The sequence below is a fragment of the Natator depressus genome, chromosome 1, assembly GCF_965152275.1.
Source record: "Natator depressus isolate rNatDep1 chromosome 1, rNatDep2.hap1, whole genome shotgun sequence".
Classification (NCBI taxonomy): Eukaryota; Metazoa; Chordata; order Testudines; family Cheloniidae; genus Natator; species Natator depressus.
In genome coordinates, this window is record NC_134234.1 from 81726981 (window position 1) to 81753681 (window position 26701).

Here is a 26701-nt window from a genome sequence, read left to right on the forward strand (position 1 = left end):
AATTAATTTGACCAAAGCTCATTTGGTGTCACTGGGTGATTAAGAGAAACCATTTATTAGGAAATTTCATGCAAATGAAAAAAGGATTTTTCCAAAATGAAAGTTCATTTTATTATATTCAAATACTTTAACTTTATTTTTTGTGTATTTAAACTCCACAAAAATCATCTTTTTACACTTACAACTAGGCTAAGTCCCTTTGCAAAATCACTAAACCCAAAATCATTTCTACTACCACACATTAGCCCTTTAATAATTAGCAAGTCCCATGCCCAACTCAAGAAAGACTTCACATTTGTTTGAGAGAGAGGAAAGAGGTGGCAAAACCTCCGTTTCTGAAGCAGCTGGATCTTGTAGGTCAGAGGGAAAGGAGGGAAGCCACAGTAGAGAAGAAAAACGAAGAATGAAAGAACAAATCCAAAGAGCTACAAGTTTTGCTGTTCGAGGCAGAAAGACTGGGACTGAAGGCAACAATATACCTCGAGAGACATGCATGAAGAGAGAAATTTGCCTAACCAACCTTTCCAAAAAAAAAAAAAAAAAAAAAGGCCAGGGATCCCAGTAGTGTTTTCAGAATGGCACCTAACAACTTCCTGAGAATAATTTGAGACAAACCAGTGTGCTGTTATGGAAGGGTCTGCACTAACCACACATGAATTCTTTCAAAAACTATTAAGTTTGATGGTGGTGGATAGAAATAATCTACTGGAAAAATTTTAAGGAGCTATAACCACCCAGTATTTGTTAATTCAGGATGACTCCAGAGAGCAATTCACAAGCTTCTACATTTATATTTTTAAGGAGGTCATAAAATGTGAACTTTAGTAACTGTTACAGCCAATCAAACTGCCATCAATCCTGGCTCGGACTACTGTAACACCAGTAATTACCTACTAGAATTACTTTAAAAAGCTTATCTACACCTAGCACTTAAGTATTTAATCTTATAAAGATCTGCCGCTGACATCCCATACACTGTCAGTTTTTAAATATTCCATACTTTGTTTTCCCACGTTACTTGCTTAAGCCCTTACTATTTAAAATTGTACATATAAAAAACAAAGTTCTTTCTCTCTCCAAGTTCTTTTATTTCTCTAAGTTAAAATTAAACCTTGTAAAACTCAGTATATAATTTAGTGGTTTTGGGGGTAGTGGAGGAGAGAAGAGGAAGAGAAGGGGAGAAAAAAGGAAGACAAATCAATCAGTATCTCCTGAAGGCAAGGTACTCTGTACTAGTAATAAAAAAGTCCTGGAAGATGTAGTGACAAACCAAAGACATATGTGGACACACTATATAGGGGACACATAGTTATACTTCAAAAATATACAGCAGAAATAGTTACATAGCTTTTAAATATTTCTTTAATATAAAAAATTAACAAATATCCCAATATAAAAATAAAGTAATACAAGCATTTTTGTAGTAAGTTTTTAATACAAGGTTGAAAATACTAATTTATAAGTAAATGACGTAGTAACAAAATACAATGGTGATTTCTCATGTAAATTACATTTTGGGATTAAAAATATTGAACTATAAAAATGTTACCTCTCATTTTATCATGTTTTAAAGATTCTGTTGAGGATAGCTTCTTACACCAAAATTGTTTTTCTGTAATTCAGAGCAGGAAACAAGTCTCTTCCTACTACTAGGTCTGGTAATCAGCCAAAGTGGCCAGCTTCCCACTACCTCCATCACAAAAGACAGAAATCAACACCACTCCTACTGCTCTGATCTCTATCTTTCACGCCACTTTATTTTTAGAAAGAGGAGAATCTGGTAGCATTCATTTCTTCTATCAGTAAAAAACAAGCATAACTACATAATATGAGGCTCAGATTCTGAAAAATGGGAAATCCTAATTTCAAAGCAAAAAAGTGCCACTTCTAGGTTATCAGATTCAAAAATCCATGCAGGTAGGCTTTATCAATTGACAAAAGTGAAATTTTATGAGATGAAAAGCAGCCAAAGTTCAGTAGTTCATAGCCCTGTATGCAGGTTTCTTTACAGCAGAAAGACTCACCAAGAATTTATTTAGCATTTTAATGCAAATTTTAGTTTTTCAGAAACGAGATGAATGAATCTCTCTGGAGACAGCAGTACTAGCCTCCTCCTCCACTCCATATAAATATACCTTACTAATTTTGAAAGACTACCAGTAGGTCTAAAGACTAGGCTCAGAACCCATATTAATTGAATCCTTGGCCTGTTTACCGACACTGCCAACAAGAATCTCAATTGTGTTTAAGATCACAGTAAAAGTATGACATAATATTGCTTTGGTCAGTGATTCTCAACTTTTTTCATATTGCAATCCTACATCAAAAGAGGAAAAAGGCTTCTGTCCATTTAGCCATTGGGGGGGGGGGGGGGAAGAGATGGTCATGACTCCTATGGACCTATTCTCATGGCCTCCAGGTTGAGAACCCATGGCCCTGGGCATCAGATCCATACAGTAAGTTATCAGGCCAGTAGACAGTCTTATTGCAGTTGAGCACAGAATTTGGGCACTGTGTTACCTTGATTTTATCCTGATGTGGCAAAAATTAAGGCTGCAAGATTTAAAGTATGACCCAACATTCTCCTCGACTGTATGTGCATGAGCAATTTATTCCCAACATCCTCAAGACTGCAATTACTGAACCATGGAGAGTCTAACCTTTGTTCATGGGAGATTATACAGGAAGTTATTTACGTTGCATGAAAGAGGCTCTTAAGTAGGAACACAAACACTACCATAAGGAATCGCAGACATACGTGTTAAAATGGCAAGACCATAAAATGACAAAAATGAAAAAAAAAAAGTGTGGGAAACTGATGAATTGACCTCTGAGAATTCCAGCTGCATTGCACATGATGAATTTTGTTATCTGTGGTGGGTCTTTGGGAGCAACTAGGGCAAAGTCAAAAACTCAAGAACATATCAGTGTAGTGAACAGAAATGCTTTGTAAGCAGAAATAAGAATTACCAGGGAAGCTCCTTATTCTGCCTTCAAAGAGCTACATCATTTTTATCTATTATATTCTCAAGAGGACAGAGATTATACATTAAACATTAAAGCAAAGGATGCATGAGTGTACATGAACACAGGATATCAGAGAAGTTCAGAAACAAAAATAGCTAAGATCTGTTGAAGTTTCAAATTTTACATGGTTGAATAGCTTTTGCCTTGCATCATGGAAGTTGCCATCTCACAGAAGAGAGAGAAAAGTGGGCCATAGCTTTTTCCATACATGGCCTCCCTTTTGATCGGTCTACTCATACCCCTATTTTCTATCAAGTTACATTCCACTCGTTACTCTCTTTGCTACCCAAGTTGAGATCACTTTTTGCAGCACAAATTTTATTAGTAGTAATATACTACTGAGACACCCAAACACTGTGCTGGATGCTGTAAAAGAAAGGAAAAAAAAAAAAAAGATAAAACATACTGAAAGTGCCTTACAATATAAACTGGAATACTGAGCACAATAGTCTGACTAGTTTAAAGACATTAACTAGTCCCTTAAGGAATCTCTGAGCAAAGTTAAACTGTGGGGGAAAAAATCCTTAGTCCTTTTTATATTACAGCTTCTATCCCTGCTAACACTGGTGCAGTTCCACTGGTGGTGTATTATACATTCATTTTTTGCTGTTGGCTGCCAGAAAGGGCACTGCTTTTATAGAAGTTTGCTGAAGCTGAGTGAAGCCTGGGGGGCATACGGAGAAACATAGAGGCCATGTTAAAAAACTGTTAATGCTCAATGAATGTGTACACCAAGCTCCACATACCTGATTTATTTGGATCAAGAGAAATATCATCCTGGTAATACACCAACAATTTCAAGTCCAACAGCAAAAGGTAAGAAAACAGGAACTGAAAGGTGAGATCAGTCATGACTCCTTTAAAGAGATTCTCTGTGCTGTAGATCTAGTCATGTTTTCAAAGATTCTGAGTCCATATTGAACGGTACATATTTGGAACTCCAAAAGGTAGAGATCAGTGGAGGACCAGGTTACATAGAACAGCAACATCTGAATGAATTTATGTCATGTTACTGCATAGTGCAACATTTGCAGAAGCGTCACTAGAGTTAAGAAATGGTTACTTAGTGTAACTAGTTCTCTCTCTACCACCTCTGTTCAACTGATGGTAACTGAGCTTCCAGAGCCTGAATGCAGAGTCCTCAGGCTTACTGGTGGTAGAGGTACTTGAGAAGCCTTCAGCCTCGTGGGTACTGAGTCAGAGAGCAGTGGATGCTGAAGTGGTAGATCTGGCCTGAGATTGTCTCTGTGTAAATTCTCTACCCAAGGGATTTGAAGCCCGCTTCCTAGAGTGTTTCTGAGAGGATTCCATTGATTTGATCTTTGAAGCTCTAGAGAAGTGTTTTGTCAAGGAAGTTGACATGGTCGACCTAGCCAGGGGCCGTTGTGCACAAGGGAGGTCTCTGGGTCAGAAGTTGGTCAGAGCAAACTCTCCATCTTAAGTAGAAGTGGTTTCAGTTCTTGGTTCTTTCTGGCTCTCGACTTTCATTTAAGGCAGAAATTAGACTTCTGAGGGACATGTGATTCCTCAAGAGACTATACAGTGGGAATGTCCCTCACTGACCGGGATAGCCTCTTGGCATGAAAGACAACCTTTAAATCTGCTTTCAATTCCCCTGAAGGGAATAAATTAAAAAAAAAAAAATAGATGGATGGGCAACAGCTACTATCTTAATAAGAAAAAATTTTTTTTAGATTTTGCCGTACTTTTGTTCATAAACTAAACAAACAAACAAACAAAAGGATTACTACCACCAACTAATGGAAACTCTAGGAACTAACCCTATCACGAACAAGAGAAAAAAATACAGCTGATATAATCTCAACTTGGATGCTGCTCAAGCTCTGTCTCAGGCTGAGGCAGTTGAGAAAGAACTAACAGTAGTTCATCCATGCAGCGTTATATAGTCCTGGTGAAGGGCACGAGATGGGTAGAGCACATGCGTGGGCCAAATGGACAGTGCTATCTAAAATCTCCAATCTGAGGAGCACAGGATGCAAACGCACCTAGAGTGGAGCACCCATAGGGACACTACTCGAAGAAGAATCATAGTAATAGTAAGTAACTGTGGTTTCTTCTTTTTCGAGTAGATGCAACCATGTATTCCACATAGGTGACGCACAAGCAGTACCCACCCCAAGAAGCAGGGCTTAGAGTCTAACTAACCAAGGATTGCAGCACCATCCTACCAAAATTTGCATCCGCTCTGGCAGATATAGTAATGGCATAGCAGTTCGTAATGTATGGATGGACGGCCACGTAGCAGCCCTGCAAATGTTCAATATTGAGACGCCACTGAAGAACGCTACTGACAGTGCTTGCATTCTCATAGAATGAGCTCGCACCTGATGAGGTGTAGCCAAAGTGATTTCATATACAGTCTTGATACAGAATGTTATCCATTTTAGAGATCTGAGAAGAGACCACTTGTGCCTTCATGCGATCTGCATATGACAAAAAAAAAAAGGCAAGGCAAAGCATGCAACAGTTTAATCCTGTCCAGATAAAAGGCTAGACATCACCAGCACTGCCTCAACCATGCCAGGGAAATGACAATGAGCTCGACCTGATCCACCTTCAGCTTGACCAACAACCTGTGGGATGATAGGGTTTGGGGCGAAAACATACAGGACAGCCAACTGCCAACTAAGGTGGAAAGTGACAGACAGGAAACCCAGACTGAGGCCCCCCTTGAGAGCAGAACGGATGACATTTCTTGCTGTTCCTTGGAGCAAACAAGTCAATCGTCGGAATGCCCCAAGATGACCCAGAGGACACTTGGCTTCAGGGACCACTTATGACACAGGAGAAAGTTCCTGCTGACATGGTCCATAAGATGATTCTGTACCCCAAGCAAGTGATCAGTTACCAGAGTGATACTTTCCTCAATGTAGAACTGTCACAACCTGATTGCCTCTTGGCAGAGCACCCTGTAGTATGCTCTCCTTTGCCTGTTCATAATACATCATGGTGATATTGATGGTAAGTATGTGAACCACTGAGCCCAATATGGTCCAGAGAAATGTGACAGGCATTGTGGATGCCCTGAAGCTCCAGCATGTTGATATGCAGTGAGGCCTCCTGTTCTGACCATGACCCTGAACTTTCAGCAACCCCAGATGTGCTCTCCAGCCCATCAAGGAGGCACTGGTGACAACAGACCTAGTTGGTAAGGGCTGAACGAAAACAGGTGTCCTTAAGGCCCAGAACAGCAAAACAGCCATTCTGAGGCAATGTTGGGAGGACAGTCAGAATCTCATGTATCTGATATATTTGTTGAGGCCGTGAAGGTCAAAAGTTGGTCTTATACTTCCCTTGGATTTGGACACCAGAAAATACCAGGAATAGCTGTGACCCTGGTGTTCCAGCAGAATCTCCTCCACTGCTCCCAAAGCCAGTAGAGAGCAGACCTGCTTGAACAGAAGTATCTCATGAGAGGGGTCCCTGAAGAGGGACAGGGAGGGAAGGAAAGGAACTGGATGGCATAGCCCAATCTGATGGTGTTTAGGACCTAGCTGTCCGTGGAGACTGAGATCCAAGCACGGTGAAAGCAAGCAAGCCAGCCTGTCCCCAAACAGAGGGGATGGGGAAAAAAGGAGCCACGACTAGACCACTGCTCTGGACCAGGGAGTCAAAATGGGCACTTGGGGAGTGCCGGTGGGGAAAGCATGTCAACTGGCCAAACCCTGTACCCAAATGCCTATTCAGCTTGGACCTATGCACCTTTCTGGGATAGTCCCATTGTCTTGAGGGAGGGAAAGGCTGCCCAAATACCATAATGCTGCTGATGACCGCTATAGTGGCATCTCTGCACTCCTGGCATGGACACATCTAAGGGCTGTAAGGTAGCCCTAGAATCCCTGAAGAAATGCAGAGTCCTATCTATCTTGTCCAAAAAAGCATTCAGACATCAAAGGGCAAATACTATCTATTTTGCTGCACATCAGGAGCAATACTCAAATTCTGCAGCCAGAATGCCCTTCTCTTGGTCATTGCTGAGGCCATCATTCTGGCCTAAGTATACACGATGTCCAGCGTAGACTGCAATGACGTTAGCCACCAAGCAGCCATTGGCAATAACCATCCGATATTCCTCTCTCAAGGCTTTGGACAACTGGTCTGCAAAGTCAGACACTGCTGTCCAGTTCACAAAGTTGTATTTGGATAGCAATGCCTGGTTATTTACAATCTGCATCTGAAAAGAAGAGGTGGTGTACATCTTCTTACCTATCAGGTCCATCTGTTTAGAGGCTTTATACTTAGAAGTTGATTTAAATTTTCATTGCTGGGCTCTATTGTTCACCATTATTACAGTAAGGGAATCTGGGGTTGGGTGCACCAGAACGAAGTAGTGTTTCTCCAACTGCTTCACAGTAGATGGTACTGAAGCCAGCGTGCTCCACAGAACCTTAGCAGGCTCTAGGAGCATATTGTTAATAGGGAGGATGACTCTCCCAGGACAGATGGCTGCAGAATATCCAATAATGTACAGGTATTCTCCTGCAGGAACTCCACTTGAATACTCAGGGACGCAGTCACATGCTGCAAATGGTCTTCATATGCCTTGAAATCCTCCTGTACAGGAGGAGAGGAAGAGCCAGGCATTGCAGAATTGTCTAGGGATGAAGACAAATCTATTAACTGTGCCAGAGCCGGATCCTGGTCCAGGACTGACAGATCTGGACAGGAAGACTCTGAAGACTCGATGAGGGAAGGTTCAGCAGTGCCTGGGCCTGCAGCAAATTGACAGACACAGGCCTGCTCGGAGATCTCACCTTAGAGCAAGATGAGGAGTGGGACTTCCACAACCAAGGAGTGTCCCCTGGATGCCATGGAGATCACTAGTAGTGGCCATTAGGCACTGGGCCAGGGACCCCGTCCCGAATGCTAGACCACTGTCAATGCTGGTACTCACAGAGCTCCATGAATAGCCCTCAATGTGGGTCAGGTGACGGAAAGCAGGAGGAGGAAGATCCCAACCTGGACACCAAGGAATCCAATGCTTCAGAGGATAAAGGGTGGAGCCAGCCCTGAGAGTATGAGCAACTGGTCTGCCTCATCCATAGCCTAGAATGGAAAGATCTGGCTCTGATGGTGGAACTGGTACTCCTGGCACCAAGTACACAACCATTGTTTCTGGTGCCAGAAGCAGTTGACCCCGAAATCAGCAGTGGTACTGACGTGCCTTGATGTCAAAATGGAAGGTGGTGAGTGCTGTCACAGTAACATCAGCAGCACAAACAGCAGGGTGCTGAGGAAGTTCCCGGTGCTAAGGTGGTCCTTTGGGCCTGGCATTGGCATCACTTTCACTGACTGGAAGGGAAACACTGGTGTGCAGTGCTGACAGACCCACTGGTTCAACAGTCCATCCAGGCAATGGCGCAACAAATGACACCACCCTGGAAAACTCCTGGGCCCAGGGAGGGGTCAGGACATAAAAGCAGAGTACCATTGCTTCCTGATACACTGCTAGCACAGAAACAGCCAGTGCTGGCATGGCCCTCGTTGGTACGGGACTGAACAGACACCCCAGAGCCGGAACCAGAGTTGACGAAATGGGGGGTGGTCAAGGCAGCACCACCTCATATAGCCAGAGGAGGGTATACGAGCATCACCTCTTACAGGTACTACTAAGCAAAATTCTCCAGCTCCAGTGCATTGGGCACACACACACGCCTAAGTGGAATTCAAGCCTACATCTACTCAAAAAATGGGTATTTTATACCTGAAAATTTGGTTCCTGTAAATTGCTTTGTACCAGTCCCAGCATGTAGGGTTCCTGAAACCAGGTGGAGCTAGAGAATAAAACCAGAGAATTAGAAATATCAGTCTGCCACAAAACTGAGACCACGTTGATGGAGATTTCCCTTATATCAGTAGCCTGGCTCGTTGTTCCTTCCGTGTGGTTTATATAAACACTTCGCACAAAGCAATCATTGTATATGTGACCTCTCAGTCCTCATCCTCAAAAGAAACCTGCACACCTTCAAAAGATGAGCCAGGGAGCCTAAATTCATAACTTTGCTAGCCACCAAAAATCATGGACTGAATAAAGACACTCGATTTATGGTTTATTACAATCTATAATCTCCTTTCCCAGCCTTCCCCGCAACCTTTTTCTCCTTTCTCCCCTATGACTGGAGAGATGTTAACTGGCCACTTCACCTGGAATGATCCCTTGAAATGTGTGTTAATTACTTAGCTGAACAATCTGTTCCACCTTGTATTTAGCTGTGGTTCTGAGCACATTCCCCAGAGCTGATGAAGAGCTCTGTGTAAACTCAAAAGCTTGTCTCTCTCACCAACAGAAGTTGGTCCAATGAAAGTTATCACCTCATCCACTTTGATTCTTTAATATCCTGAGACCACCAGGGCTACAACAAAACTGCACATACAGACAGATCGTATTTCTGGTTGGGATGTGACTTTTAGTTCTGCACTCACTGCATATGTATCTACTCCAGGGCGGACTTACAGCTGATTAAATAATTAGTTTACAAAAAGCCTTGACTAACTGGAGGCAATTGCCTAGCCTATTATCTTACTGCAGTTTTCATCATGGTCTCTTCAGAAAAAGACAAATTCATTTACAGAAAGGAAGAGGGTAAGTATCCTGCAAGATGGGAATATTTCTCAATCTTATCCAGATTTAAATATGTGGGGCCACATTTGATCACTGGTGTTTAAATACAAGCAGATGTAACCAGTGCCTATTCACAAAAATAGAATTTCTGTTTCCCTGGTAGCAACGGACACTATCTTCTGCAAGAACTGCAGATATTAGTATGAGCAGGAATAGCTTGAAATGACAGCATTTTACTTCCCATTTTTGGCAGTTTCACTTGTGTACCTATAGTGCCCTCTAGCATTCAAATGAGAAAACACTGTGCCTTATCAGAGCCTTAATAAAAAAAAAGTTTCACAACCTCAGAGGAAGGAGACTTGAAAATGTTTTGAAAGGACATTCTTCCCATGTTAAAAACAGGGTGCTGTAATGGAAATACTTTCCCAGCTTTTATACAGCACTGTCCTGCAGAGTTTAGAAGCTCTGCAGAATGAATTCTTGTGCCCTTAAGGCATTTCTGCACTTTTCTACACCCCACTTATAGCAAATGTGAATTAAGATGATGCATTCTCTTGGCACGAGACTATGGACTTTTACATGCAATCCAAATGGACTGCATATCAAGATACATATTTGTCAAATGTCTTCTATTTCCACACACAGAAAACAGAATTTGGCTCAAATATTTTTTATTAAATAGAATTCTATATAAACTGAAGAATTTGTAGTCTTTAGTGAGATAAGACAAGTTTCATAGATTGTAGAGAGCAAATTATTGTATAGAAAGAAGTCTTAGTTTGCCTCAGAGAAAAGACCTTCCATTTAGCTGAAGATTAGGAAAACATTTTGGAGAAATCTCACAGCACTTCCTTCTTCCTTTACAGTTCGAAGGGCACTATGGAAGTCTATGAAAAGCATGAGTCACCATTTACTGATAAAACAGAGGAACTGCTTTGATGCCCATCCAAGACCTGAAAAGAACCAGCATCCAAATGATTGAATATTACATGTGAAATCCACTTCAAAGTGAGTTGTTAAAGATAGTCCTACCATTGCTTATCAAGAGGGGTAATACCTCTAGTTTAATGTCCTCCTTTTTCTGAATAGATTTGGTGATATAAACAGATCTACTTTTTATAATAAAATTAATTTCTGACAAGCTTCCAACAAAAATTCACGTGAGTCAGCAACCTACAACAGAGGGGTGGTCTGAGGATTAGTCTTTGTAAAATGGATTGAATAAATGAAGTATTATTAGTGACTTCATGAGAAACATTTTTCCAATATATGTTCCAAAAAAGGCTGAAGTATGAGGGAAATTGCTGCAATAGATACTTCCTTCTTAAAAGAGAAATCATGTCTGAAGAATGACTTCCTCAATTTTGTCTCTCCCCATCTGCTGAAAGGGTAATATACTATTCATACACCTGTGCAGCTAATCTTGCACAACCTTGGTCAGAGAAAGGCAAAAAGCTGAATTACTCTATTGGAGTACGGTGGAAGTCAGGAACATGTGACCACGTCAGTAACAAAGTAATACAGGATCAGGTAATATGCAGTTCCAAAGACATCAATAGGCTCTCAGCAGTACAAGCCCACTGGAAAAATGAAATCCTGACTCATCTGAACAAAGAAAAGAAAAAAATTCAATATTAACATTCAAATAACTTCTGATTATCTAATAAATGATAAAAGCTCAGACAGCATGAATTTCAAAGCAATTATCTATTGGGAAAAATATACAAAGATAAATGACTTGCAAAATGTTTGCTTGACAATTAGGTCTAAATGATTAAAGTGAAATTTATAAATGCAAAATCCATGATACTTGGTGGATACAAATTCAAAATGTGGTTAAAAATAAAATGAAGGATGCAGAAAAAGACAATAAGGATAAAAGCTGAAAAATGATCTATAATACTTATACAGCACCAATAAACATAGTATCCAGGCAGCAATCCTGCTGAGCATATTAAAAATCCTATGAAGATACATGCATAAGCCATACCAGGGGTTCACAATGCTTAAAGAGCTAATTTCCACAAAGAATCAGATAATCAGTTTGATTTTTCAAAGAAAAGCTAGTAAACCATATTGATCTTGAAATTTCTTCTGAAGAACTACAAAAAGAAATCTTTTTTCTTTGTCTTAATAAAATAGCTGCATGTGAAGATGATAATAGGGATGCTACAGCAGCAGCACACTTGCTGTAAAAATCAACATAATTCCAACTCAAGAAACAGAAGGCTAAATAGAACCAAAATTAGGGTAATGATCTCTAAATTAACTCCTGTATTTTCTGAAGAAACTTCAAATTCCTGTGCTATTTATTCCATTTGTTTTAACCACAGTAATTTAACTGGTTAACAAGAGTAACATAGGATCCGCTGTACTGGGTTACATCTAATATGCTGCCTTCTCCAGTGGCCAGTAGCTGATGGTGGAAGGTGGAAAAAAAAAAAAAACCAATGCACCTGGACGATTCAGTAATACAGCAAATGAGGTGTACTGATGGAAACTTATGCCAGTTCCTGTGATCACTTTGTGGCCGAAGCAGGAGAAAATCCGAAAATCCCAGTCAATGATATCAAGTGAGCTAACTATAAAGAAAACAAAAGCAAATTAACAAGAGGTTTTGGAATAATTTTTATTAGATCCTTAGTGGGATTAAAAGGGTCAGGGAACTGGTAATAAACTGTGTGACATTTCACTTCCAGGTCATTGATTCACATCAGGGCCATATCAGTGGAGAATGAAAATTCTTTGTATCTGATGGCTTTTCGATGTGCTTTGCCTCGTGGACAAATATCCATGTTACAAAACCAACAACACAACTGAGTAGAGGAGCATTATTGTTTGCAACCAGAGCAAAGATGCGAAAGGCCAATCTATGAAGATTAAGCTACCACTTCACCTTTAGGAGTGGGTCCTTCACAACAAGGTTAAGATATATTAGCAGATCTGTACAAGGAGGCTTCCTCTGATGTTGCTCATGCTGTACATACAAGATCTTAGAGGATAAATATGTTCATTAAACATTAAAACGTTTAAATACTGAAAAGATTTCAACATCAACAATGTTTTCTCCCCGATGCTTTAAACCAAGTTTTCACTTGTTAATTTTACTCCCCTTCTGTGACTCAATTTTTATAACCCTGGCTTTAAGAGCTATTTAAAAAACTCTCACTGGAGGTCTTTTGTACATGGCTTGTGAGACAAAGACAAGTTACAATTTCTTGGACTTTCTCTTCCTGTTAGGAAACCTATTGAAGTTGTGGGGTATTTTCTTTTAAATCAACGTTTTCAATGAGTTATAGCTTTGTATTTTTCTGTCTTAAGTCCTTCGTCATTGAACATCTAACAAAAGAGCACCCTTAAAGAAAGAAAAATTTACCTTTTTCCTTAGAAGTTGGGAAAAGTTTTCTGGAAAAAACAAGGTAACCTTTCTTGGTGTTTCAGATTAGCAAAATTCATTTGCAGAACTGTTGGATACAAAACAGAGCAATTTAGCTAAGCACACGTACATACATGAGCAGAATCACATTCAGGAGGATCAACTCATAGGGGAATGAAATTTGTGAGATGTATGGCTTGTTAGATAAAAACAGAAGGATGCTCCACCAAGAGAGAGACTTCAAGTGATGACTCTTTCAACAGTAGTCAGACGGTGTGAAAGGACAAAGAGGACACTGGTTCTAGGCAACAGGAAGGAACCAGGAGGATGGCAGACATACACGACATGTCGGTTGGAGCAAACCATAAGGTGTCAAAAAGCAAAAAGGGCAGCTTGAAAATGATTTAGAAATAAATGGGAAACTAGTTTAGATTGTGGAAGGGTCTATATTCTTTTATGCTGTACAGAACTCAGTCATTACTATTATAACTGGGGGGGTCTCTAGGCACTAAACACAAACAGTGGCACACTGGTTGCAGGATGAAATGGCTGTGCTTCTTTCTTTAATGTGTGAGAAAGTGAGCTGAAGCATTGTGACTCTTGTTTTCCTTCAGTAACTGGAAGAGATACGACAAGACAGAGTACAAAATATACTACAGCAACAATTTTTTCATTTTCACCCTAATTTTGGAGGCACATAATCCTAAATTTTTCACAGGATGACCACAGGGATCAATATGAAATGGAATCTCACACAGCTGTGTCACTAGTTTGAAATCAGTCCAACTGAGCAACCACCAAAAGTTGTGACCATCTGATATCTAGGTGAAGTGACCTAGTTTCAGCTTCTTTGGACATGGACCCATATAAAAACCTACACCCTAACAAGTGTCACTAACTTTCACTTAATCTGGAAGTCAATGAAGAGGAATATTACATCATCACAGAACAAACTACTCAGTCTAGGGAGCATGCACAGTCCTCATCTGCAGTACCTGATATGTGGAAAAACACAAAACTTCAGTCTCCAACATTTCAGTCTGGCACCCTTCAAACTGGCACCCTTCAGAAGTACTAAATAATTAAAAAATAAAAGTTTGTATTTATTCAATGAACCAGAATAGCTCATTTAGAACACTGGAGAAATACGATCTAAAATTTATTTTGCCTGAAATTCAGTGTAAAAAAGTCAATTTCCCTAATAAACAGTTCAAGTCCCTATGATAAACATTAGAAGTTACCATACAAGCAGACAGTTGTGAAATTTCAATATAAAACTAAGCTCTATACAAAAACAACAGAGCACATTTTTGCAACAAGGTGTGCGCACACACAGAGAGAAAAAGAGCACACATACATACACTGAAAAAGAACTGGGATTCAGGTTTACAGAACTAACACGAAAAAAACCTCATACCACAGATTTAGAAAGCTGAGGGACGATACTACTTCCATTTCCCTTCATCTCTTATCTTATGAATAAAAAGCCTGCCAGCAGAGTAATGATGTTCCAAGCAAAGACTTAAGGGGTGGCGGTAATTTGCTCCCAAATAAATGAAGAGTGCACAGTGAAAAAGATTACGAGCTCCAACTACCACCTCTGCACCTGTCTGATGAGAGGTGTATTGGATTTATATTACATTTATTTGTGGGCTGGGGGATACACCAGGCTCCAACAGCTGATATGCCTACAAAAGACCTGAGGAGGAGACAGAATGCTACTTCAAGGGATATGAAACACTTCCTTTTGGGCATAGGAGTTTCCATATTTCTACAGGGCTAAGTCTTAGGGTTTTTTCCCTGCTAACAAGAGAACCACCTAGGAAACCAATGCAGAACATCGTTTCCTGTGAAAAAGTGCATATTTAGTATTTTTGCAAGCTCACAGTTCGATTAGAATTTCCCACATTTATACATGTTAAGAACTAAATGAACAGACCATAGTATGGACTGATCATTTTGCCAAATGTAGTTTTAAAATAGAAAAAAAATCTTTGCAAGGACAAAGGAGATATATTAATATATAGGCTCAAAGTTCTTAAGACTATAATACCTACCATTCACTTTTCTTAATATATTCTTCTGTTACGTTGCTTTAATACATATATCTTCGTGAGATCACGTTTTCTTCTATAGGTCCACAGTATATGCATACAAATGCTCTTCTTATTCATTAAATGTTATTCTATTTGAAGCAGTTTTGATTTAAATTACGTTACCAGTTTTAAAATTTAAAATACGTTTCCAAGGCTTTTATGCAGCAAAACCATATACTAAAATACAATTGTATATCACCTAAAAATGAGACTTCACATTTCAAGTTATCAGTTTTTTATATATTCAATATGACACTGATGTAAAAAAAAAAAAGACAGTGATTATAGCTCCTTTTGTGAGTATGGGGGTGGGGGGGTCACCATTTGGAATGGTCTTTTTCTTTCCTTTTTTATTTTTTTCCATTTTCAAGGACCATTGTCTTAGCTTTTTTGGTTATTGCTTTTTTTCTTTTTTTTTTTCTTTTTTTTTTTAAGACCATTCCATTTCTTTATTTTTTTAAACATCTTAAAGTCATAAGGACTTATATGCAAAGCAGTCATACACTGTATCATTAAAACCCATACGTAAAATACGTACACAAATCCAACAAAAGGCTAGTACATAGTAAAGCCTAAGCATACTACTATGCAATATTATGAATACATAACTTTAGAGACTTCAGTTTAGTACTGTTATCTATTCATTTCTGAAAACATTCACAAAGATTTTAAATGCAAATTTTCATTCCATATCTGGAATAGAACAAAAATTATCTATGTTATAACAACTCTTGGTCTTTTTTTTTTTTTGACCAATTCATTAAATTACAAAGAATCCAAAGAATTCTCTAACTTTCAGGAGAAGTATGTAATAAAAACATTGCATATGTTCCTAATAAGATGTCTTTAGCAATCATTTACTGAAACTCAAACATGAATCTGGCAAAATACAGGATTGATCAGCTGCTTTTTAGTCTATTTCTGAAATCCAACTTCATCACATTTACCAAAAAACTTTTTAGTACAAACAAGCAAAAGTACATTAGGTAATACTAATGCAATGTAGGTACAGTTCCAGCACTTTCTCTAATCAGCTGAATCATCTTCTCCATGAACGAGATTCGTTATCCTCTTCCTCTTCATCATCATCTTGAAGCAATGAATCATCCACCAAGGATTCTTCCTGAAACTTCAAAAGAAAAATGTCAGGCTCCATTTCAGAAAAGTCAGAGAATGTAAAAGATCAAAACAAAAAGTAGACTTCTGCTACACAGACTTTAATGAGGAGAAAGATTATATGTGGACATTCCCTTTTATACGTGAAACAGAAAATGAAAGTTACTTCTAATCTGAGTTCTTCAAGATTGACTTCATATTCACACTTATGGTACTGTACCACTTGGTGGCACCAAACGGTAGAACCTTTTGATACAGTATCCCGTAGTATTCTTCCCAGCAAGTTAAAGAAGTATGGGCTGGATGAATGGACTATAAGGTGGATAGAAAGCTGGCTAGATCATCGGGCTCAACGGGTAGTGATCAATGGCTCCATGTCTAGTTGGCAGCAGGTATCAAGCGGAGCGTCCCAAGGGTCAGTTCTTGGGCCGGTTTTGTTCAATATCTTCATTAACGATCTGCAGGATGGCGTGGATTGCACCCTCAACAAGTTTGCAGATGACACTGAACTGGGAGGAGTGGTAGATACGCTGGAGAGTAGGGATAAGATACAGAGGGACCTAGACAAATTAGAGGATTGGGCCAAAAGAAATCTGATGAGGTTCAACAAGGATAAGTGCCGAGTCCTGCTCTCAGGACGGAAGAATCCCATGTACCGCTACAGACTAGGGACCGAGTGGCTAGGCAGCAGTTCTGCAGAAAAGGACTTAGGGGTTACAGTGGACGAGAAGCTGGATGTGAGTCAACAGTGTGCCCTTGTTGCCAAGAAGGCCAATGGCATTTTGGGATGTATAAGTAGGGGCATTGCCAGCAGATCGAGGGACGTGATCGTTCCCCTCTATTCGGCATTGGTGAGGCCTCATCTGGAATACTGTGTCCCATTTTGGTCTCCACACTACAAGAAGGATGTGAAAAAATTGGAAAACGTCCAGTGGAGGGCAACAAAAATGATTAGGGGGCTGGAGCACATGACTTATGAGGAGAGGCTGAGGGAACTGGCATTGTTTAGTCTGCGGAAGAGAAGAATGAGGGGGGATTGATAGCTGCTTTCAACTACCTGAAAGGGGGTTCCAAAGAGGGTGGATCTAGACTGTTCTCAGTGGTACCAGATGACAGAACAAGGAGTAATGGTCTCAATTTGCAGTGGGGGAGGTTTAGTTTGGATATTAGGACAAGGTTTTTCACTAGGAGGATGAAGCAGCACTGGAATGGGTTACCTAGGGAGGTGGTGGAATCTCCTTCCTTCGAGGTTTTTAAGGTTAGGCTTGACAAAGTCCTGGCTAGGATGATTTAGTTGGGGATTGGTCCTGCTTTGAGCAGGGGGTTGGACTAGATGACCTCCTGAGGTCCCTTCCAACCCTCATATTCTATGAGCCTTCTCTAAGCAGTGCCTGCTGAAGCACACATGCACCCTTCCCCTCTTCTATCACGCCCCTTGGTGTCTCTGATCATTGAGACAGTGAGGCCACATAAAGTGCATTCAGCCCTCTACCACCGCAGTTCCTTCCGCCACCAACCCAGACAACCATAACAGGACTCTGAGGATATGACTACACTGCAATTTAAGCCCAGAGTTAAACTCAGGATCAAGCCTAACCCCTTTTATCTACACACAAATTGTGCTAATCCAGGGCTCGGACCCAAGGTCGCAAGACCCCATGAGGGTGGAAGGGTCAAGCCTCAGTCAAGCCGGGTCCCAGGGTTCAAGTCCTACTGCTTTGCAGTGTAGACAAAGACCCACTGGACTTGCGCTATGACAGTCTGCCAAAAACATCCCACAATCCCACGGGCCAACTTTATTTGTCCTTTGGACAGTCAAGTTTGGGGGACAGTCAAGTCTTCTCACACTAAACCATGAACAAAAGGCTAGAGCAGCCACCTTTTTGGAGGGTACTAGGAAGTCTTGGATATGGGTGGCTGACCTTGGGTCCCCACAACATAGTGGAGAGGTGGGAGCCCCAGGTTGGGACCCAGAGTTCAACATTTCCTAACCTGGGATTACCAACAAGTATAAAACAGTCAAACCCTAAAACAACAAATCCAGGGTCTACTAACTCTAATTCTACTAACCTTGGGCTTACATTGCAGTGTAGACATACCCTGAAAAAGAGGGAAGGTGGGCAAGAATTGTGAATAAGCAGACTCATCTCACAGAAGTCTGGTAACAAGTAACCAACCTTCATTTCTTTTTTGAATGGCTCTGCATATTACTCTTAGCAGTAGTTTAACAAGTAATGCTGAAAAATCCTAGACATAGGAATGGAGTCAATCAAACAACGATTGCAACACTGCTCTGCCATATTTGGCATGTGCTCCAGAAGAAAGATTCAGCATGTTTAGTGAAAATGTGTACTGATTTCCAAGTGGCAGCCTTACAAATTTCCCTGATAAGATGTCTGAGTGAAGCAAAAAGACATTGCTACATCTCTAGCAGAATGAGACTGCACAGAGGGATCAGGAATTTCAAGTAACTCATAACACTGCACAATGCATTGTTTAACTCATCTGGAAACCCAACTGAGTGGACACACAATGACCCATATGATAATTTGCATAAGAAACGGTCTAGATGGCCTCTTAACACTTTTAGGTCCATCTAAATCGTATGCAAGAGCCCATGTAGCATATAAAGCATGTAACAGACTCCCATTTATTAGCATGAGGTTTCAGAAAGAAACTGTCTCATTGAAATGGATCTCAGACACTTCCATAAAAATCTGGGAACAAGTTTAAGAACTGCCCTATCTTTGTGAAAATTTGTAAATGGCAGCTCAGCTATCAGGGCATGCAACTGACTCGCCTTCTGGCTGTGATATCAGTGATGAAGACCATGTTAGTAGATAAGCATAATAAAGAACACTTCGTCATGGTTCGAAGAATGACCTCATAGGCATAGATGAGCAAGGAGTAATGGTCTCAATTTGCAGTGGGGGAGGTTTAGGTTGGATATTAGGAAAAACTCTCTCACTAGGAGGGTGGTGAAACATTGGAATGCGTTACCTAGGGAGGTGGTGGAATCTCCTTCCTTAGAAGTTTTTAAGGTCAGGCTTGACAAAGCCCTGGCTGAGATGATTTAGTTGGGGATTAGTCCTGCTTTGAGCAGGGGGTTGGACTAGATGACCTCCTGAGGTCCCTTCCAACCCTGATATTCTATGATTCTATTGTCTCGGCCAAGCTGGAGCAATCAATGTAATTTTTTTCCTGTCTTGTCTAATCTTCACTACTTTCTGAATCAATGGAAAGGAGAGAAAAGTATACAGAAGGCCCTTTCCCCAATGTAGAAGAAAGGCTTTTTGTTGATTTCTGTCACAAACAAGTCTATTTCAGGTTGATCCTAATGGGAAAAGATGTCATGACAACCTGATCCTTCAGGGACTGTTGTGAATCTGACAGCTGTCCCTGCTGAGATGATCTGCTTGCACACAGCCCTCCCCTGCTAAATGTGGGGCTACTGGATAGCGCTCGTGACAAATGCATCAATCCTATAACTTAACTGCTTCAGCACATAACTGAAGTGAGTGAACTCCCTCTTGTTCAGTCACGTAAGACAAAGCGGTTGTATTGTCCATTGCTACCTAGACTACCTTCCCTTGTATATGAAGAAGGAATGACTTGAGAGATGAATGGCTCTTAATTCCAACACGTTGATGTGCAAACTTTTCTCTTGAAAAACAGAGTGCCCTTGGATTGTACACTGAGCTATATATGGGCTCCCCCATCCAGTGTTGGAAGCATCTGAAGTTATTGTCAGTGAAAGCGAAGGAGGACTGAACAGAGCACCTCTGAAAAGACTTGTTCCTCCATCACCTTCTGGTACTGACAGGTTTGAATTTAGGAAATCACTTGTTCTATTTTTAAAAACCTGTCTTCTGGAAGAAAAGCTTTTCCTGATACTGAGGTGTTGTCTACACGAGAAAATTGGGTCAGACTCGAGGTGTGAAAAATCCACAACCCTGAATGACACAGTTAAACCAACCAAAACTTTGTCATAGACAGCTCTAGGTCAACGGGAGAATTCCCCCGTTGATCCAGCCACCGCCTCTCGGGAAGGCAGATTACTTAAGCCACTGCTGTGCCATTGCAGCATTTTAAGTGTAGACAAGCCCCGAATCCAGTATGGAACCTATAAAGGTAATCAGCCTCCCTCAGTTGATAAGTTGGGCTAGTCTGTGTCTGAATCATAGAGGAGAATGATCCTCACTGACTGGTCAACAACTCTTGATCCTCATATAAAATCTGAGGCATGGTGTTAGCTGAAGACAAAGAAAAGGGATCTGGTTCCCTCATCTTAGGTCTAGATCTGAAAGACCTTCTTATGCTCAGTCTGAAACGAAGAAGACTGGGATTGCTGTTGATGACACCTCTGGCTACATGCAAAATAAGAATGACGACTGTGGGTAATACTGTCTCTAGTATCTAAATGATGGGGTAGATGGTCTCTTCCTGATCGTGAGACTCAGACCCAGAGTGCGAACACTAGAGCTAGTCTCCTTCAATTTTTCCAAAAGGTCATCTGTCTCAAGTACTGAAAATATGCAAGTACTGTTGCAGCCACACTGGTCTCAGAACTTTAGAGAGACACGGTGGGTGAGGTAATATCTTTTACTGGAACAACCTCTGTTAGAGAGAGAGAAGCTTTCAAGCTTACACGCTCTTCTTCAGATCCAACGTAGATACCTCACCCACCATAAGCTCTGCTTCAGAGCAGTTAGCTTATAGCACTGAAAATAAATGCAACTTTTAATAGTGTTTAACGTCTAAAGTTGTTTAGTATCCTTCATTTTGTACTATAAAGATCTTTTAAAAATATTGTGAAATATAATATAAAAATCAGCACCTTGCTCTGTACAGCAACTCCATTCTGCAACATTAATGTGACATCTGCATAGTTCATGAACAGAAACTTCATGAGATTTAAATTACCTTTCCTTTTCATCGAGGTGTATTATGCTTAATGCTCACCTTTTTTGGTGTTACCAAACGCATTTTAAAAAAAATAGCTGAAGATTCCCTTTAAATTGATAATGTATCAAAAAACATTACACATGAAGTGCATTCTGGCAAGGTGATTGGAACAGTGTACAGAAATTGAAATATGTTGTCAAGTTAGACTTGTGCTACAGAAAGTAAAAATGAATTTGGGATAATTAGACACTGTAAACAGAGAGAATGGGTTGAAGAATGAAGAAACAATGAAAGAAAGTAAGCTTGTGGTAAGCATAAAGACAATAGGTGGTTTGGGACATATGTTCATTCCTTCCCCATAATTTTTCTCTAGTGTTGAATTCACTTGTCTCAACTGCAAAAAATACGTAATTCTTAAAGGAAAAGCTTTTTAGACATCCTAGTAATTATTTTTAGGTATAGACATATTCACCATGCCTATCTAGTTCAATTTTGAATTTGATTGTAAATTGTTGAAGTGTAAGGTCTCATTTTAGACACATTGATTTGAGGGAGGAAAAATATAAAATGGGATAGATTAAGTACCTTTTGTTGTAAAGAGGCAAAGTGACTATGAACATATGAGTTAAGAATACTATTTTTCAGTATACGGTCTGAAAGCTCATGGCAGCATAATACAGTAACTCCTCACTTAAAGTCGTCCCACTTAACGTTGTTTCGTTGTGACGTTGCTGATCAATTAGGGAACATGCTCATTTAAAGTTGTGCAATGCTCCCTTATAACGTCTTTTTGGCAGCCGCCTGCTTTGTCCACTGCTTGCAGGAAGAGCATCCCGTTGCAGCTAGCCAGGCTGGACCGGGTGGCCCGGCAGCCCCCCATCAGCTCCCCGTTCCCCTAAGTTCCCTGTGCAGCAGCCGCCCAGAAGGCTATCAACTGCCCACACTTCAGCTGTCCCTCCCACCACTGCCATGTGCTGCTCCTGCCCTCTGCCTTGGAGCTGCTCCCAGGAGCCTCCTGCTTGCTGGGCGGGGGGGAGGGGGAGACTAATGTCAGGGTGTGCCCCTCCCCCCTGCATCCCACTTACCCTATCTCCATAGAGCGGGGGGGGGACACACGACAGGGCTCAGGACAGAGGGAGCTTCCCTGGCAGCAGCTGCTCTGGTCTTGGTCTCAGCTTGCCAATTAACTTAACAAGGTAGTGTACTTAAGAGTGGTGTCAGTGTACTTAAAGGGGAAATGCACATCTCTCTCTCTCTCTCTCTCACACACACACACACACGGTGTGTCTCTGTCTCCCCTCCCTCCATTCTTGCTGCCTTGTAGAGTGTGAGACTACATTAACGAGTCAGCCCTTGATGGCTCAGCTAATTGTTAGTTCTTCATTTAGCAGTAAGGCATTCCCTGGGAAATACCCCACCCTCTGACTCCACCACCTCAACCAAGCTTCACAATCATCATCATTGTGTACAATATTAAATTGTTTGTTTAAAACTTATAGTGTGCGTCTGTGTCTGTCTGGTCTTTTGTCTGGCAAAAAAAAATTTCCCTGGAACTTAACTCCCCGCCCCCATTTACATTAATTCTTATGGGGAAATTGGATTCGCTTAACATCATTTTGCTTAAAGTCGCATTTTTCAGGAACATAACTACAACATTAAGTGAGGAGTTACTATAGTTTTGACACATGTAATACGTTGAAGAATCATAAGAACTATTAAAACACGAGATGTACATCATCTGGTCCTCAGAGAGTCTCCCATTTTTATGTTGCCCCAACAGAGAATAAAGTTCAACTTCATTTGTGCCCCCCCCCCCTTTTTTTTTTTTAAAAAGAAATTACATTGGAAAGCTTTTGTTCAAGTGGCTCTGCACATTTCCATGTATGGATATTTCTCCTGCTGGAGTGCACATGTGCTCCATCCTACCGCTCCTCTCGCTGTTTGTGAACATTCTGAGGGGGAGGCTATGTGAGCAGCACTGTGCCCTCGAGCACCTCAGTTCCTTCCAACCACCATGGAAAACAGAAGTGAGCTGCCCTGGTCCTTCAGATATGGGGCATTTGAAGTGCCTTGTTAGATTCATAGTTTATAGTAGTTTATTCCTAGTACAGTTAGTATAAAATAAGTGTATAAACTATCTGTATATAATACTATTAAGGTAGGTTCTTTTGTGTTATGGCAGAACCTCAGAAGAAAAACAACCTGAGCTTTGAGATTTGCTTGGTGCCCTGCTATTTTCTGGGTGTCAGACAAGCATGAGAGACTTTTGAAATGTCTGTGCGAGGTACATTTGCCTCTGGGTGTTCCGTTTGCCAGACTAGCTTCCTGAACGTGTAAGGATAGGTAGACCAGGCTTCAGGTACTCTGGCTCAAAGAAGGTCTGGCCACTAAACTAAGTTCCGGAGGTTCATCGTGACTGCAAATGAAGAGGACTGATTTGGCTTCAGTAGCTTCCTTAAGTAAGGAAACCTCAAAGTAGTGCAGATTGCTATCTGTGCAGGGTTCTGATCTTTGGAGAAAGCTACCAATGCTTCAAAAGGCACTGGAGAGAGCCTGTCAGGAAAGTCACGGAACCTAAAGCTATGTTGGTTCCAGCTGCATGAGAACAGAAGTAGTAGTTGTGGGAGAAGGCAGCCACTGTTAGCAGTGCCAGATCCCACTTGTCAGACTTATCAGACCCCTCCATTGCTACTCCAGTTACAACAGTAAGCTTAAGTCTGTTCCAGGCTCTTTCAAGCACAGTGGTGAGTGACGGAGTGTTTTCCCGGATCAGTTAGTTTCCAAGTTTGTGGAGCTGGGCCAATCCTCTGCTCCGGTTCCCAGGGCCACCATCAGATCAGAAGAGGATAATAGTAGTGGCTGATGTCCATTTTCCTCTGCCTGAGAGTCCCTTAACTTTGACTGGCAGGAACTTGGCAGGGGAAGAAATTATCTTTATCAGTTCCACAATCTACTTCATCTGTATTTAAATCTCAGCCAACAGACTAGGACTATTAGAAACTATTGCCTATTGCCATTGTGGGGTGTTGGTTCAGTACTGCCTCAGAGGAAAGAGTGTAATCTACTGAATTATGTACCCACCCTCTTTGTCTCTTAGGGTATTACTTGTGCCCATCCAAACACACACCCTGCCTGACCCTGTTTAGCCTAGACTTGCTTAGATGAGCTGAAGTGAGTCATGAGGAAAAAAGGGGGATTCTCCATATCTGTTATGGATAATGAAGCTTGTAAACAAAAAGTCAAATACTTTGGTGAATTTAGTGTCCATAGACACTACTAAGGCAGTCAGGTATTTTCAGTTTATAAGAGATACAAGCATGAAAGTCAGAACCATTTATTACAGAAACAATGAAAAATTTTTGATATTGGCTGGGATAAAAGCAAAACTGAAAGGAAAAAGCTGTGGACTTCATGCAATTTGATGACCACTGCATTTTCTGAAATGTTACTCTAGACCAGGGGTCGGCAACCTTTGGCACGCAGCCCATCAGGGTAATCTGCTGGCGGGCCGCGAGACATTTTGTTCATGTTGACTGTCCACAGGCACGAACCCTGGAACTCCAAGTGGCTGCAGTTCGCCGTTCCTGGCCAATGGGAGCTGCAGGAAGTGGTGGCCAGCACATCCCTGCGGCCTGCCACTTCCATTGGCTGGGAACGGCGAACTGTGGCCACTAGGAGATATGGGGGGGCCGTGCCTGCGGACAATCAACGTAAACAAAATGTCTCGCGGCCCGTCAGCAGATTACCCTGATGGGCTGCGTACCGAAGACTGACAACCCCATTCTAGAATTTGTCTACTTAAGATCAGCGTACATGTTTCAAATACTCAGGAGTGCATGGGCTAGAAGTAATACAGAAGTTCTCTTCAAGAAAAAAGGTGACATTTAAGAAATGCAAAATGCTCTTAAGGAACTTTGATTAGAAATCCATTATGTATGGGAATTTATTGAAGGAAAGAGAGGACTAGTTCAGTAATCACTGGAGAGAATGTAAATTAATGCAACCTGGTTAAATAAACAAGATAAAAGGGAAAGATAAGCCTGTATGGTTAAGAATATGACAGGAAAAAATAGCATAAGAAGTTAGATTGCTTGAACATACATATACCAAAATCATCCTGGTAAGGAGATAATTAGGAAATTTATAAAAGATCCACCCAGTTGGAAAAATTATGAACAACAGAAGAGACAATGTAAAATTTCAGAGAATATTTCAGCAATGTATAGTATAAAGATTTTAGGAAGCATACAAAAGCAACGATCCACTAGAGCTTATGAAAGAACAGATTTGATCCAAAACCTGCTGCTACCCTCCCTCCCACAAGTGCCACCATTGGACTGATGGCCACAACAGGACTCAAAAACAAAAGTCAGACCCGAAGGGGCTATTGGGGGAGGGGGGAGGAGGCGGGGGGGAAAGCTTAACAAAAAGTTAACTCCCAAGCTACAGCTTCAGTTCCAGAGAAACAAATATTCTGCATCACACCCTCTTCACTTTCAACTATGAAAAGTCAGGGAGAGTCTCACCCATTCACCAGGGTTTCACACAGTTTGTGAATTATGTTCACAGGGAAAACGCCAACATGTAGCTAGCTGGTCCCTAAACTTTTTCCCCCTTACATTAAGGAAACCTGACCAGTATTCCCACTTGTTATGTGGATAAAAGTCTGTAGACAGAGCTTCTCTTCCCCTCAAAGAAGCCCCATCAGAGGTCCCTTTTCCAGGCAGGCAGTGGTTCTCTGGTAGCTAGTTCTTTCCAGGACTATGAGGGGTTTTTCTCTCTACCAAGGCATTCACCACATCCAAAAACCTGCTTCTTTGCTCCCAACTTGTGTTCTCCCCCAACCCCACATCACTCTCGAGAGCTGAAGGCCCTGATTTCCAGGCTTGATGTTTCAGCAGGAGTTGTAGAATGAAACTGACTGCAGCCCATCTACAGGACAGATAATTAATCATTTTCCTGCCTCTGTTCCAGTGTTTGTAAAACCCCATTACACCCCCTCACTATGTAAATTGTAGATTACTTTACTTGCCTTTATTCTTTTTCTCAGAAGCGACTAAAATTACTGTTGATCAACAGGGTAATATATCCAGACAACTCCAGATTTCACTTTTCCTCCTTCAAGAAGTTTCCTCAGCAGATCCCCACTAATAAACTAGCAAGCACTGACTGCTTTCAGGAGGAAGACAGAGAACCAAGACTGAAGCCTTGCTTTCCATATTCAAGCATCTGATCTGGCTTTAAGATTCAAGAAAACAATGCTTCATTAAAATATAAATTAAAATCTAAGTGGCTATTTGCAAATTTCAATTTTGGAGGCTCCAAGAAGGCAGTGTCTGAACTGAAGTGGTCTCGCCTATCCCTTTTTCTAAACCTCAAATGATTTCATCTGTTTAAGTAATGAGTACATGGGGAGACACCAATCTGATATGTAAATCTGACTTCTCCTGGAAATGGAGAGATAAATGAATTAGTATCTGTCAAACATACAGCTAAGAGTAGCATAAAATTCCTCCTTTACCTATAAGGGGTTAAGAAGCTCAAATAACCTGGTTGGCACCTGACCAAAAGGACCAATAAGGGAAGAAGATCCTTTCA

At 41.0% G+C, this 26701-nt stretch overlaps 1 protein-coding gene across 2 annotated transcripts in view; it reads right to left on the reverse strand.

The window, feature by feature from the left end:
• Positions 1-13026: 13026 nt before the first annotated feature.
• Positions 13027-26701, reverse strand: part of RBM26 (RNA binding motif protein 26) — a 101675-nt gene continuing 88000 nt past the window's right edge. The window contains exons 21-23 of one of the 2 annotated variants that reach the window (XM_074962357.1): positions 15044-16211; positions 13982-14060; positions 13027-13074 (exon numbers count right to left, since the gene is read on the reverse strand). In XM_074962357.1, coding sequence (XP_074818458.1) covers positions 16122-16211 — 90 coding nt within the window. In that variant the 3' untranslated portion in view covers positions 13027-13074; positions 13982-14060; positions 15044-16121. The remainder of the gene's footprint in view (positions 13075-13981; positions 14061-15043; positions 16212-26701) is intronic. The other variant, XM_074962351.1, reaches the window with a different exon arrangement.